The sequence below is a fragment of the Moschus berezovskii genome, chromosome 16 (assembly GCF_049115385.1).
Source record: "Moschus berezovskii isolate FMDL1 chromosome 16, NW_MosBer_1.0, whole genome shotgun sequence".
NCBI classification, from domain to species: domain Eukaryota; kingdom Metazoa; phylum Chordata; class Mammalia; order Artiodactyla; family Moschidae; genus Moschus; species Moschus berezovskii.
The window spans coordinates 83,248,163-83,262,673 of NC_142475.1; the positions used below are offsets into that span (position 1 = coordinate 83,248,163).

A 14,511-nucleotide genomic window follows, 5' to 3' on the forward strand; every position below is an offset into this window, starting at 1 on the left:
GCAGGGCCTGCTGGGCCGGCGGAGGGTGTGCGGCGTGTGACGAGCGGGAGCCGAGCGGAGGACCGAGAATGTGGAGACCTGTGAGGCCCCGCGCGCTCGCGCCCCTGCCGCGGCTCGGGTCGCCCGGGCGGGACCCGGAGGGCCCGAGACTCTCCCCCCTGGGATCCTCCCGGCTCGCCGGCACCCACAGGGCTCTCGGAGGAGCCCGTCACAATCCTCAGGAAGCCAGTCCTCGGGTCCCCGCTTCAGCCGCCAGGCCCTGTGCGGGAGACGTCGGGCCTTCCCCGCCAGACGCCGCAGCTCCGCTTCTCCGAGGCTGCTTCTTGGTGCTGGAGTCTTGTCTCAGAGGCGCTCTCCAAAGCCTCCTTCCCCGCGAGGGACGACCCTCTCGTCCCTTACGGACTTCCCTCCCCAGGGAGACGCCCTTTCCCGAGGCGACTGCCTGGCGCCCGTCGCCTCCGCCTGCCCCGCGTCTGCCTCAGACCCCTCGCCGCTGCAGGCTCTGCCCGAATCGCAGAGCGGACCCCGCGCCCTTTCTTCACCTGCTCCCTTGGGCACCCTTTCCCGCTTGTCACTAGCTCAGCCCTGCTCATTCCGGGCCGACCGCTGCCCCCCGCCTCTGGGGAGACAGGACTTGCGGGGGCGGCAGGTGGGCTGACAGCCGCTGCGGCCCGGCTCTGTCGCGGGGTCACCCCTCCTCCCGCCCTGTCTCCGAAAGCCCCTCCTCTCAGACCTTCCTAGGTTTCTGCCTTGCCCTGGGCTGCCCTCCTAACTCAGCTTCTTTTGATCCTGAACATGGCACCTGCCTTTCCGGTCCCGCTTCCCTTCCCGCGCCCGGGGGGCCTCCCGTTTTATTGCAGCTCCGCCGTTTGAATGAGCACCTTTCAAACACGGTGTCATAGTAGCTGACCCAGCCACTCCCTCCCCAGAAACCTAGCCCTTTTCTTGTGTGGTTGGTTTAGAGGTGAGGAGACTGAGTGGGGCTCATCACCATTTTCAACATGGAATTTTCTGTAGACCTTGTAGTTTTCTAATAAGTCTAGCTTTGTGGGTTTAGAGATTAATACAAATGAATGTCCATTAGCTTCTGTGGGTTGTCGAGCGGCTCCATTATACAGGGGTGTTTTGTGGGTGAGATAATGAAGCAGTGTTAGTCTGAGAGTCAGGCAGAGACAGTGAGTTAGTTTTCTGCAGTTTATAAAGCTGCTTCACACATTCAGGTCACTCAGTCCTCTAGGCAGCCCTTGGGAGTGGGCAGGTGGGCCTTGGCCCTTGAGCAGGAGATGCTCATGACCAGTAGGCAGAGCAGAGCCCAGTAGGCTTCTGAGTCCTGACTGGTGCTGAGAGAGTCAGAGACCCTAGAAAGCAACAGAGAAGGTGTTCAAGGTCACCTCCACTACTTTTCCTGAGCCCAGATGCGCAGTCTCTCTTCCTAACCTTCAGAACAGTTCAGGCTCAGTGGTTTGGTTTACTCTCCGGCTATGTGTGCAGGGCTGTTGACCTGCTATTACCTTGCCCAGATTCCTGTCACCTCTTTGCAGTTTCAGGTCTCGTGAGATTCAGCAGTTGCTTCTTTCTCCTGGGGCCTGGCTTATCTGCAGTGACTTTTCAAAGTTGCTGTGTCTAATCTACAGGGTGTTAGAGAAACCAACAGCTCAGCTTGTGCTTAACACATGCGTGCAGATGCTCGTGGCTCTGTGTTAGTGTGCACACAGAGTTTGTGAGCTCTGTGGTGTCTGTCTGGGTGGCACTGCTGGGTGGATTGTTCGCTGAGTTCCATGCGTGTGGCGCACCCGAGCTGAGAACAGGCCCCTCTCGTTGTGTCCCACAGTGGGAGGCTGCGGGAGCGAGAGGGCCGCCCCAGGAAGGCTGCGCGTGTGTTCATGCTGCTGAGGAGGCGCCCTCTGCACCTGTGCTGCCGCTCTGGGTGTGCTGCGGGTTACATGTGTTGAGTGGATATCGCCCTGGACTGGTTCCTGGAAGGTCTGGCTGCTGGCTCTGCTGCATTTATAGCTCTGTGACCCTCGGGTATCTCCTGGGTGGTGCGGATATTTGGGGAGTCACCGGCATCCAACTGGCATGAGCCAGCACGCTGGGCCCCATGGGGGCTCTGGTGTCGTCAGCAGAGGCCTCATTCTCCCGGGGAGCTACTGCTATCTCTCTCCTGACCGTGGCCTTCCACCTGTTGCTCAGCCAGCATGGCCTGGGCCATGTGGGATTCTGGCTTTTTCTCCACTTAGCCGCCGTTTATCTCAGGTCAGCAAGTGTTTGTGATAAAGAATTTCTGCTGTATCTTGGGGATGATTAAGAGTTGGCCCTGCCAGCCTGATGGGGAGAAAGCCTGCAGGCTAACCCGCACTCCTGTGATAAGGATAGTGGGGTGGGGTAGGGGGCCAAGGAACCCTGGTGAAGTGGGGGGGGGGGGCTTCAGGCAGAACAGCGACCTGGAGAGCAGGCCTGGGCCAGGTTCCTCGCGGCTGGGAAGGATGTTCGTCCTGGGAGATTGACTGAGGGGTCAGGGCTGGGAATGAGGCAGTGCGACCAGAGCGCCTGCTGCAGTGCTGATTCCTCAGAAAATGACAGAAAGCTGCTCTGGGGGCTGTGATCCAGGGCCGTTACTTTTCTGGCCATGCCCCCTTGGCATCGGCCATGTATCCAGAGGCTGTGGACGTTGGTCTTCAGCTTCCCTTCCAGAGCCCCAGCCAGTGGTGGACAGTGGTCAGGAGGCTGTGGGAGCAGCCAGGACCCTGAGCTGTAGAGTCAGTGATTCAGGTTCGGCCTTATGTGAAAAGAACTGTGTTTAGTACGAACATGATATGTAAACTTACTTGTTAGGTAACTTGCCTTTTTCTCACTGGACTCCTACTAATGACTCCAGGGACAGTGTGCTCCGCCCCGTGGCTGGTTTGGGGATGGGAAGGGTGCAGGCTGGGGAAGTGGTTTGGTTTTCCAGCCTCTGGCATCACTGCTGTGCTGTGGGCCATGTGAGGAAATAAGCCCTGCCATCAGAGATGCCCGCCTTTTGTTGAGCACCTGTTAGGTGCCAGGCCCTGAGCAAGGCACTTTATTTCTGCCATCTTTCACTTTTCCAGCTTGGCAGGGCATCAGCAGGGAGTCGTCCCCCAGGCACAGAGTGGGGTCAGTGAGGTGGGTGGATAGACCTGTGTTGCGGTACAGGACTCAGCCCTCAGGGACTCTGCCCGGCTCTGCAGCCCCTGTCGGCCCAGGGGTGCCGTTCCCCTGGAGAAGGACCAACTGGGGCTGCACATGCTTCTCCTTTGGCAGTGTCCTTGCTGTGTGCCCCGCTGAGTCTCCCTGATGGACTCTGGGCCTTCCCCAGGTGAAGACCTTGATGGCAGTGCCCTCTCAGGGCACCCTCCACGCCCGCAGTCTCCTGTCGCCCCTGAAACACCTGGAGCACGTGTGCGGGGTCCCTGGTGGAGGAGGTGTGACCCTGGGCTCAGCCGTGGTCTTGGAGCTGCTGTGCCTGCCCTCTGGTGTGGCAGTCCCTTTGGGCCTCACCTCAGCCTTCACTCTGGCACCCTTGGACCTGCAGGTCGTTGGCATGCTGGCTAGAATAACTTGTGGGTCTGTCCTTTCCTTCTCTCTGAATGGTAATGTCTCAGGGTAATCGTTATCAGTCAGCTTTGGCCGTTTTCCTTCGCTGTCTCGGGTGTGTCCCCACTGGGACTTGGCAGTGGCCCATCCGCTTCAGAGCTGAGGGTTTCTTTATCAGCGTATATGATCTGCTCCGCACTTTCTACGTGTTGATCCCTGACTCATGATGGTGCGGAAGTGAAACACGTTCAGTAGAAAGTCTACTTCCAGCTTTGAGTTTGGCCTTTTTCTGGACCAGCGGTGGGAGGTGGACGCTCTCTTTGATGCTGGGTGGTGGCTGCAGCAGCTCCCCATCAGCCTGCAGTGGCCGGGGTGCACTCGGTGCCCTGACAGCGTCCTGTGCTCGCTGTCAGCGCCGTGTGTAGTCAGTTACAGAAGATGGCCCACACTGAAGTGTGACGCAGGCTTTGTGCTAGATGGTAGATGGTTTTGCCCACTTCTGAGTGTTGTGAGCTGGTTTCAGGAAGACCAGGCTAAACTTCTGGTAGGTTCAGTGTATTAAATGCATTTTCGACTTTTGACATTCTCACCTTACGATGGGTTTAACCCTAACCCCATCATAAATCAAAGAAGATCTGTAGTCTGTTTTCTCAGCTTCGTTCAACCCAGCAAATAAGTCCTTGTTTGTGTTAGGTGGGGTGGCCTGTGGAGCTGGGAGGGTAGGGTCGCTGGGAGGAGGGTCCCCAGGGGGGCACTGGGGCAGTTTGGCACAGCGCGGAGCGCCTGGAAGGACATGCCCGCTCCTCGACCACAGGCTGGCCTTGGTGGTGCTTCAGCGGCCCCCATGCTGGGCATCCCCCAAGGGCTTTCCAGATGCCAGTTCACTCACCCGCACTGCAGCAGTGCTGTGGTCCCCACCCCGCAGACAGGGAAACTGAGGCACAGGGGGAAGGAACTTACCTACGCGGCATGGCTGGCAAGTGCTGCAGCCCAGGTTCCAGCCCCAGCTGTCTGGCTCCAGGCTCCGCCCGGGGCCTCGGCTCAGCCTGAGGCTCTGGGGAGCCCATGCAGTGGCTGGTGGCGAGCGGTCCCCTCAATGCTGGGAGCGCCTCCGCCCTGGGTCGTAACCACTCAGCGTCTCTGGGCGGTGCCAGGTCTTCCTGGATCAGCTGCCTCGCCTTCCCAGTCGGGCTGGAGAGTGCAGCAGACGCGCTGCCCCTGTGACTGCGAAAGCGGTCACGCGTTGGGTCCCAAGAGCTACTGACCCAGGTGCTGCTGCCTAGGTCTGCCCAGTGTCAGCGTCTGCTCTCATCTCCAGCTGATCTGTCTGTTTGAAACTGTACATAGTTTGAAAGTAAGTCACAGACCTCTTGATGCATTATCTCGACACTTCATTGTGCACCCCTAAAGGAGGAGGGTATCCTCGGATGTAACCATCGGGACCATCTCACCTCACAGTCCTGACAGTGACCCCCTGCTGTCTGTGGTCCCACAAGTGTTTCATGGGTGTTTTCTTTCAGACTGAGGTTCAGTCAGCGTTCATTCTTTTCATTTGGTGCAAGTCCTCCCAGGTTTATTCTTGCGATTCTTTTTTAAACTTCTAATGAAAACTAGGCAATATTTACAAGGAGAGAGGATTGATGAGTGCCTGTACCGGGCACCAGTAGTTCTCAACATGCAGATCTGAACAGGTTTCAGAGAAGCCAGACTGCTGTGTAAACAGTACCCCACGCTCAGGAATTCCCCGGGTCACAGATAACGAACCGGAAGCCCCAGGGTTGCCGGCTGTTGTCATTTCTTTTTCGGTGGGTTTGTGGTCTCTGAGAAGACCAAGCCGCAGCAGACCGCTCCCTGGCCGGAGGCACAGGCAGCTGGTATGAGGGGAATGGGGGCCTCTTGACTTGGACACCGGCCTTGGCCCTTGTGCTGGCTCCTCACGCAGCCCCCCTGATTTCCCCAGAGCCCCAGCTCTGCCTCGGGCTGCAGCCGGTCTTGCTGGGCATCTGGCCTTTCCTGCTCCTGTGGCCTCCCTATACGAAACCCCTGAGGTCCCTTGGGACACCCCACCTGGCTGCAGCTCAAGTATCCCAGGACCAGGCCTCACGGCTGGGCCAGTGCAGCACATGTGGGGCACGCGCCTCCTGCTGCAGTACGGTGGCGATGAGAGGGCCTGGGGGAGCCTGCAGCCAGTGTGTCTCCACTGGACACGGCGCAGAGGGTGCTGCTGGGGAGGAGATGGGCTCGTGTTGTCAGCGGGCTGGGGGTGGAGGATGGGAAAGGGTGGGCACCGTCTGTGGCGGCCGGCCCTCACTGCCTGTCTGCCCAAGGCTCCCTTTGTGGCCCCTGCGGGGTTTTCCTTGAGGATCTGCACTCACTGCAGGTGGCCTTGGGGAGCAGAGTTCTGTGTCAGTCCCTGGTCTCCTCTGAGGACAGTAGGTCATGGACCTTTTCCTTTGACTTTTGTGTTGTTTTGTATCCTTGAAATTGTCTCCAGGGCTGTGTGCTTTGGTCAGAAAGTGATTGGAAAGTCAGTTCCTTGTTTGACTCAGATTTCATAATAATGTTAACATCTGTGCTGTGGGCTATGATTTAGTTTGCGAAATCTTTTTTTGTCCCCAAAACTGAGACTGTTTACAGTTGGGGAACCTGAGTTTGAGAGCCCTTCAGATCTTACTCCAGTAAGATCTGGAGACTGAGGCTGACTGTGGGTGTGGGAGTGCCGTGGTTTCTTCCATGCCCCTCAGCCAGGGCAGCTCGTGGGGCCTTGACTTCTCTGCCTGCCCCTGGCTGTGCCCCCCCAGACCTCCCCACCCAGGTCTCACCATGGGGGCTCAGAGACACAAGTTCTTGTGTCTGTTTACTTGCCCAATGCCAGCCCCCGAGGCCCTGCCTCCTTTCTGATCCTGACCCTTCTCTGGGAAGCTGCTGGTCTCAGAAGGGGAAATAGGCAGTGAGGGTGCCCAGGACCCCGCAGGGAGCTGGAGGCAGGGCCTGTGGGGGGCGGCCTCCTGGTGCAGACACGGCCTTGCTTCCCTCACGTGACGCTTGGCCCTCACCCATGCTCTGAACCCAGAGCTGTCACTGCTCCCGAATCAGATGGGCCCAGGAAGCACTAACGCTCTGCAGTGATGGGTCGCGGGGGGCGGAGGTGGGGGCTCCTGCCGCCAGCCCTGTGCCCTCTGCCCTTTGCAGGCACAGCTCTGCCACTTCCACTCGGCCCTGCTGCAGGGCAGGCCCAAGCCCTGGCCGTCCCCTGCCACCTTCTTCAGGAGGAACCTCGCAGCCCTGCTGGCAAGGTGGGGAGCTCGCCACAGGCACCCTCTGGCACATGCCCCTCACCATACAGGGTGCTCTCCGTTGGGGTGTGTGAGGCTGGACATTCTCAGCGCGCCTCCCCACGACGGGCTGTGCTGGCCCCCCACCGCCAGGGCCCTGGTCTGGGCCCTGGAGGGGATTGTGGACTGAGAGTGGTGGGGGGCGCGCCTGTTGGAGACCAGGGGGCAGTGAGGCTGGGGGCGGGAGGGTCCAAGGCCCGGGTGGACAGTGGGCAGTATGGAGCCCACTTGGGGCCCGGGCATCTGTGGGGCTCAGTGGGGTGACCTGGACCCACAGGTCAAGTGCCTGAAGTTGGCGCCGCCTGCCGAGGCCCTAGTGCAGCCACAGCCCCTATGGCCTTGGCCAGGGCGGAGCCGCCAGGTGACTGGGCTGCGCACCCATGTCCGTGCAGGCCCCCGAGGCCCCAGCCCCTGTGGAGGAAGGCGCTGTCGGCTGCGGCCCTGGGGGTGCCCCTGCTGCTCGGGGCGCGGTACCTGACAGCGGGAGCCCAGGAGAGGAGGCGGATGCGGCTGATGGTGGACGGCGTTGGGCGCTTTAGCAGGTAGGGCGGGCGCGGCCGCGTTGGGGGCTGGGGCTGCAGGGTTCTGCTGGGTGCTCTGACGCTGCCTCCCTGGGGCGCTGTTCCGCCCGGGGGACAACTGAGCACCACGGGACTGAGCCGTCTGCACGGGGTGTGGCCCCCACAGACCCACCTCTGGCCGCTGCCTTGTCTCCCTTCTGGCCACCTCTGCTCTCCCAAGGAGAGCTTGGGGTCACGGGGGGCTTCCTCCTTGCCTCCACTAGCAGTGGCCTGGACCAGCACCATGCCCTGCTGTTCACTGGAACCCAGGGCTCCTTAAGCTGAAGGCTGCCTCACGCTCCTGCATCTTCCAGGCAGGGTTCTGGGGGTGGTGCGGGCTGTCTTCCTTCTGAGAAGCCTGGGCAGGAGTCCTGCTCCAGGCCAGGTTTGAGACTGCTGCCCACAGAGACCTGAGAGCCAGCTCCATAGTGGGAGACCTCAGCCCACCCAGCCCTGCCGAGGGGCTGGGAGGAGATGGCCCAAGGCAGCTCCTGTGCGGCCTTGCGTGAGGAGGCCGCTGCGGGTGTCCTGCTCCGCCAGCTCTGAGCCCCGCTGCCCTTGGGCGGCCTGGGTCGGTGCCCAGTGGAGGATTAGAATGCCTAGGATGTGGGGCGTCTGGTTGCTGCTTCGTTGAGGTTTACCCCAGCGGCAGCTGCAAGCGGGCGGACTGACAAGAACCTTACTCCCTTCCACCTGTGGGTCTGCCTGGGACTCCTGGCTGCCCTTCTGGGCAGGCTCCAGGCAGCAGCCTATGTGTCCTGCAGGGTTTCCCAGGCTCCACAGCACAGAGGTGGGTGGGGCCAGCTCTCCCCTGAGCGGCCTGCGGGATGGCGGGGACCCGGGCCGTTTCCCCTTCCAGCTTGTGCGTGCCACTCTCCCCCGCGTTAGCTGCAGGACCGTTGGCGCCCACCGCTCCTCTTCCCTCCTTCAGGGGGCTTTCACAGCCAGTTTTCAGAAGCCGAACTGGGACTGAGTGGAGGGGCGCTAGAGCGGTTACCTTCCTGACCAGCCGCGCGGCTGAGCTCTCAGCCCTGACAGTTGCCGGAACGGGCGGGCCTGGCCGAGCCCTCGTGGGTGCAGGACAACCACAGGGCCCCTGGAGACCCAGGAACCCGCAGCGTGCTGGCAGGAGCCCAGGAAGTCGAGCCTGGCTCGCCCGAGGGCGGTGGGCTCGTCCTGCTGTGGCAGGGAGCCTGGGACGCAGCACACGCGCCAGGCCCGCTCATGGGGCCGGGATGCTTGAGGGTGGTTTCTGACCCCACCTCTTACTTAATTTTAACCTTACAGACCCTGTGGGGTTTTGTTTTTGTTTTCGTACACAATTTTAAATGTCCAAAGAAGTTGGACTAATAGTACTTTTTTTCTTTTTGAAACATTGACAAATATGTTATCAATATGCCCCATTATTCCTGAAACCTTGAGTATTTCCTAAACAAGGACGTTCTCCTCCACAGCCACAATCAGGGAGCTGACAGACACACTGTGACCCTCTAACCCTCAGACCCCGTCCTGTGTCACCAGGCCCTCCAGTAGCAGCCTTTTCCACGTGAGGATCTGTCTGGGCCCGTGTCTAGCCTCCTTCAGCCTGGAACAGCCCTCAGAGTCTCCTTGGTTCTCGTGGCTAAACTCTGGCTCAGGGCACGGTCCCAGACCCCACTTGCCCAGGGCATCTGACAGCAGCTGGGAGTCCCAGCGTCCCCACGGGTTCCCTCCCGTCAAACCACAGGCTACACATGGGGCGGTCCCCACCCTCCCTCAGCTTTGATAGTTTCCTAGGATGGCTCAGAAAATACCATATTGACTTTGGTGTTTTTACTGCAAGAAGGTGAAGTTAAACTCAGCACAAGAACAAGGTACCTGGGAGGGGTCTGGGTGGCCCCGCCTCAGAGCTTCTGCACCCCTGCCTCTGGCCCCCGACTGTGGTGTTCAGAGTCTCTGCTGGGGCTGCGTTCCGTAGGCCTGACGGAGCGAAGACCCCGAGCTCTGATGCCGTGGTTGTCCTTTCTGGCTGATATCCGCTGCTTCACTCAGGAAACCTCTGGGTTTACAGGAGCGCGGTCACATTAATTCTGCATCGTATGATGACCTTGACATGTCTGTGGGCCGATAGGTCTTATGACACCACAGGGTCAGCACCCTGGCCCTGTGTCTGAGGGGCCGCCTGCTCCGTAGCGTGAGCTCCTTGGAGGACAGCCCCGCCCCCCGCCCCTGCTGAGGCTGCCCCTGAAGCCCAGTGTTCACTGTCCAACCTTTCCAAGAAAAGCTTTGCCGAGCCCTGACGTGCGTATGTCTAGTGTGTACTTGTGGTCTGTCCCATGTCTGGCCTTTGGCTTCCCTTGTACTTTGACATGGGTGCCCTGCCCCCTCCCGTCGCTGCTGGTGTAGCGCCCGTAGTGCTTGTCCGCTGAGCTCGTCCTCCCAGCTCAGCCATCCCATCCACCCTCAAGGGCTGTTCCGCCATCAGGGAGCTCTGTCCTCCTGTGTGTTTCCCCCAGCCCTGGTCGCATCAGCCTGGACCGGACACGTGGCGTCACTGCCGGCTTGTTGCTGCGACTCTTCAGGCTTGGTTCGTAGGAGCCCCTGCACCTGATTTGTGACCCTCTATTTTAATGTCTACAATTGTATTGTAAATAATTTCAAACGTACAGCATTTTATCTCTGACATTTCTGAATCCTTCTGACGTGATCCACCCTTCGAGCATTTTACTCCCACTGACACCACAGTCACTCCAGGCTCAGCCTTGCAACCATCCACCCTCAGGACAGGCAGAGACCCTGGTGTGGCGCCAGTGTGTGTGCTGCTCCGGGCTGCGTGTGCAGTCCAGCTGTTTGCTTCTGCAGCCCGTTGTCAGTGGTAAACGTGCCGTTCCATTTTCAACACAAGTTCTCCGGGTTTCCGCTCTGTGTCTGTAACCTCTTCTCTACCTGAGAGACACCATGCTGCCCTTTTCCCTAAATTAGTGACTTCTTAGGTCACCCCCCTGAGTGTAGACCTCACCCCACTGCCCGCACCACACCGTCAACCCCTGTGCAGACCTTGCGTTGGCTTTTGGACAGAGTACTCAGGAAGGAGGGCAGCTCCCTCGGGTCCTGGGAGCTCAGAGAAACCTGTGTCCTTGCTCACCCTGCCATTCTCACAGTCCTTTTTGCTGGAGTGGCTGGGTGGACCTGGTTTGTGGTGCTCAGTGAGTGCCTGGAGCCTGGTTTTGGATCCTCCCTTCTTCAGATCCGGGGCTTCCATGTCCACAGCCTGGGTTACAGAAGGGAGCGATGATCCCAGCCCGCACCAGAAGGCCAGGGCCCGTGGGACTGCTGGGGTGTGCCCGCGGCTCCGGGGCTTGACCCAGGACTCCAGTCCATAGAGCGCAGCCAAGTGTAGAGGAGGCTGGGCCGCTGTGCATGGGCTGAATGAGCGTGTCCACAGATGGAGCGGCTTTGCTCGAGGGTGGGCTTTCCTGTGTAACAAGTGCTATCAAAGAATGAAGGAACACGTCTGCTCGTTAGGGACTGCGCCCCCTGCTGTCCTGGGCACCCCTCATCTGCGTGCAGGGACCGGGGTGTGGTGTGCATGCAGGCTGCCCAGTGCCCAGCCCAGGAGCTGAGACGGACCTGCTGGCCGCGCAGTCCTGAGAGCCGCGCGGCGCCCCCCAGGTGCTCACAGCCGTCCGAGGCGCTGGTGGGTGCCTGCTGCGTGGGCCAGCTGGGACTGAGGGCGTCCTCTGCCCGCAGGTCTCTGCGGGTCGGCCTGCAGATCTCGCTGGACTACTGGTGGTGCACGAACATCATCCTGCATGGGGTGGAGGAGGTTTGTGCCTGCGTCCTGGCCAGCCCGTCCTGTGCCTGCGGGGTGGGCATGCTTGGGGGTAGCGGGGGCCTGCCTGCCCCCATCCCTGCTCTCTCTGCCTGTGGTCAGAACAGCCCGCGGTACGTGGAGGTGATGTCTGCGTGTCATCAGCGGGCGGCTGACGCCCTGGTGGCGGGGGCCATCAGCAACGGGGGCCTGTACGTGAAGCTGGGCCAGGGGCTCTGCTCCTTCAACCACCTGCTGCCCCCCGAATACATCAGGACGCTACGAGTGCTGGAAGACCGGGCCCTCACGCGGGGCTTCCGGGAGGTGAGCCCGCCCTCTGGGGTGCGAGGTGGGCAGTGTGGCCCCACGGCGTTCCCCACGCTGCTCAGGGCCCGGTCCTCCAGGTGGACGAGCTGTTCCTCGAAGACTTCCAGGCCGCGCCCCGGGAGCTCTTCCGGGAGTTTGACTACCAGCCCGTCGCCGCAGCGAGCCTGGCCCAGGTGCACCGCGCCAGGCTGCACGACGGCACCGCAGTGGCCGTGAAGGTACGCGGGTCCCGGGCGCGTGGGGGGCGTGGGGTGCCAGCGGCCGACCCTCCCTGAGCCTGCCGTGCAGGTGCAGTACATCGACCTGCGGGACCGCTTTGACGGCGACATCCACACCCTGGAGCTCCTGCTGCGCCTCGTGGAGCTCATGCACCCCAGCTTTGGCTTCAGCTGGGTCCTCCAGGTACCGTGGGGCAGGGGGCTGGGGTGGGCTGGCTACCAGGCTGGACCCCCAACTGCCCGTATGGTCCCCAGGACCTCAAGGGGACCCTGGCCCAGGAGCTGGACTTTGAGAACGAGGGCCGCAACGCCGAGCGCTGTGCACGGGAGCTGCAGCACTTCCGCCACGTTGTGGTGCCCCGCGTGCACTGGGGCACGTCCAGTAAGGTGGGCTGGGCCCCCCGAGTGGTGTCCGTGGGCACTGGGGCACGTCCTGTAAGGGGCTGGGCCCCACTGGGCAGGGGTGTGGAGGCCCACGGAGCTCTGACACCTGCTGTCTCCCAGCGCGTGCTGACGGCGGAGTTCTATGAGGGCTGCAAGGTCAATGACGTGGAGGCCATCCAGAGCATGGGGCTGGCGGTGCAGGACGTGAGTGCTGTGTCCTGGGCTGTGGGGCTGGACTGGAGGGTGTGGCCCAGGTCTGGGGTGATGGCGTGTGGTCTGATCCCATCTCCACCCCTGCCTGTCCTCCGCCCAGATTGCAGAGAAGCTGATCAAGGCTTTTGCTGAACAGATCTTTTACACGGGTTTCATCCACTCTGACCCCCACCCTGGCAATGGTAAGGAGAGCCCGAGGGCTGGGGGCAGGGTGCTGGGAGCTGCACCCCAGAACCGGGGAACTAGAGCCTGCCCCTCCCCAGTTCTGGTGCGGAAAGGCCCGGACGGGAAGGCTCAGCTGGTGCTGCTGGACCATGGGCTCTACCAGTTCCTGGACGAGAAGTAAGCTGGGTCTGTGGGCTGGGTGGGCACGCCCCCCGACTGGCCCCCCGCAGCCCGCTCATTGCTGGGCCCGCAGGGACCGGCTCGCCCTGTGCCAGCTGTGGCGGGCCATTATCCTGAGGGACGAGGCGGCCATGAAGGCACACGCAGCTGAGCTGGGAGTGCAAGGTGAGGCCGGGGGGTGGGTGTGTGGCCCAGAGGGGGCACAGCCTGGCTCAGGCCCCCCCAGACTACCTCCTGTTCTCTGAGGTGCTCATGCAGCGGCCCGTGCGCCTGGGACAGCTGTGGCGCTCACGCCTGCTGAGCCGTGAGGAGGCGGCCTACATGCAGGAAATGGCCCGTGAGCACTTTGAGGAGGTCATGGCCGTGCTCAAGGCCTTGCCGCGCTCCATGCTGCTCGTGCTGCGCAACGTCAACACCGTGCGCGCCATCAACAACGCCCTGGGCGCCCCAGTGGACCGCTACTTCCTCATGGCCAAGAGGTAGGGCCACGCAGCCTGGGGTAGTGGGGGAGGGTGGCCGTGCTGACCTCATGTGTGGTCTCCGTGCAGTGCAGTCCGGGGCTGGAGCCGCCTGGTGGGTGCCATGTACCAGAGCGTCTACGGTGCCAGCATCCTGCGCCGCATCAGGGTCATCTGGGAGACGTTCAAGTTTGAAGTGGCCCTGAGGTGAGCTGGCGTGTGGGGGTTGGAGAATGGGAAGCAAGGGCCCACTCCCCACCTACCTGCCCCCCTGACCCACCCACACAGGCTGGAGACCCTGTCGATGCGGCTCACTGCCCTCCTGGTTCGAGTTCTGGTCTACTTGGGCATCATGCCTGACACCAAGGGGCTGTCCAAGTACCTGGAGACCTAGGCATCCTGGGCAGGAGGACCATAGAGCTCGTCCCACCACGCGCCTGGCCAGGGCCTAGTGACTGTGATTTGTCGGAGTAGGGGATGCCCTAGGGCCCTGAAATAATCACAATGCTGTCCTGAAAACAAGTGTTTTTATTTTGTACAAAAAGAGGGTGGGTCTAGAAGTGGGCAGTGACTCGGTCCGTCTCTAACAGGTCGTCCAGGATCTGCCAAGAGAGGGCTGAGTGAGGGCGGGGGCAGGCAGGGGCGGGTGGGCGCAGGCAGGGGCAGGCGGGGCGGCTCACGATGTCAGGCGTGGTGCCGATCTTCTTGGCCAGCTCCCCACGTTCCATTGTGCTCAAGTACAGGTAGCGGTTGAGCAGCTCCCCGTCCAGCACATTGCGCACAGCATTCTGTAGGACGCGCCTGTCCGCATGCAGCATCCTGGGGGGTGTGGAGGGCACAGGCCATGAGGGGTCTGGGCTGACCCCGGGGTTCTGGTTGGGCTGGGGGTTGGGCTCACCGGAAGGCGCGGGGGTTGAGGCCAGCGTGGTGGGGCAGCATGGTAGTCAGGGCGTTCTGCAGCATCAGCAGCCGCCGGTAGGTCTTCTCCTGCATGGGCAGCAGCAGCCCAATGCCACCGTCCAGTGTGGCTGAGGGGACAGGGAATGAGCCCAGTGCACCCGCCATGGCCCGCTGCCCCCACCCTGGCCCCATGCTCACCGAACCACGTGATGTGCTTGTTCTCCCACACAACGGACTTCTTGCTGGGCCCCTCGGCGGCCCCCCGGCATGGGGTCCTCCAGAACGTGTTCACATGGGCACCCACGTGGAAGTCTGCCCGGCGCAGCAGCCGCATGCCCCCAAAGCTCTCCTTGGCTAGGCCACAGGGGACCTCAGGTCACTGCCCGCCTGGCCTTGCCCGGCCCCGCCCAGCAGAGGAGGGAG

The 14,511-nt window shown here is 61.6% G+C and overlaps 2 protein-coding genes across 8 annotated transcripts in view; one reads left to right on the top strand and one right to left on the bottom strand.

Annotated features, from left to right (window-relative positions):
* ADCK5 (aarF domain containing kinase 5) lies at positions 1 to 13,710 on the top strand. Of its 3 annotated transcripts, none has more exons than XM_055432222.2 (15): positions 1 to 80; positions 6,751 to 6,854; positions 7,286 to 7,435; positions 11,183 to 11,258; positions 11,367 to 11,567; positions 11,648 to 11,788; positions 11,859 to 11,972; positions 12,044 to 12,175; positions 12,293 to 12,376; positions 12,486 to 12,567; positions 12,649 to 12,727; positions 12,804 to 12,895; positions 12,957 to 13,209; positions 13,279 to 13,395; positions 13,477 to 13,710. In XM_055432222.2, exons 1-15 carry the CDS (start codon positions 69 to 71, stop codon positions 13,580 to 13,582), a joined length of 1,743 nt encoding a protein of 580 aa, XP_055288197.2. In that variant the 5' UTR covers positions 1 to 68; the 3' UTR covers positions 13,583 to 13,710. The 3 variants fall into 3 exon arrangements, with proteins under 3 accessions (XP_055288197.2, XP_055288198.1, XP_055288199.1); XM_055432223.2 differs by lacking the exon at positions 1 to 80 and adding an exon at positions 95 to 964; XM_055432224.2 differs by lacking the exon at positions 1 to 80 and having other exon boundaries at positions 2,428 to 6,854; positions 11,372 to 11,567.
* Positions 13,699 to 14,511, bottom strand: part of CPSF1 (cleavage and polyadenylation specific factor 1) — a 15,122-nt gene continuing 14,309 nt past the window's right edge. For 4 of the 5 annotated variants that reach the window (XM_055432158.2, XM_088844533.1, XM_055432156.2 and 1 more), the window contains 4 exons: positions 14,287 to 14,442; positions 14,087 to 14,216; positions 13,869 to 14,007; positions 13,699 to 13,790 (listed from right to left, as the gene is read on the bottom strand). In XM_055432158.2, the coding sequence (XP_055288133.1) occupies positions 13,743 to 13,790; positions 13,869 to 14,007; positions 14,087 to 14,216; positions 14,287 to 14,442 (473 nt within the window). In that variant the 3' untranslated portion in view covers positions 13,699 to 13,742. The remainder of the gene's footprint in view (positions 13,791 to 13,868; positions 14,008 to 14,086; positions 14,217 to 14,286; positions 14,443 to 14,511) is intronic. The other variant, XM_088844532.1, reaches the window with a different exon arrangement.

Bases quoted from the DNA above. Each gene is read 5' to 3' on its own strand.
- ADCK5 (XM_055432222.2), top strand. The intron at 11,568-11,647 runs GTGAGCCCGCCC...CCGGTCCTCCAG, and splicing joins TCACGCGGGGCTTCCGGGAG to GTGGACGAGCTGTTCCTCGA. The intron at 11,973-12,043 runs GTACCGTGGGGC...TATGGTCCCCAG, and splicing joins GCTTCAGCTGGGTCCTCCAG to GACCTCAAGGGGACCCTGGC.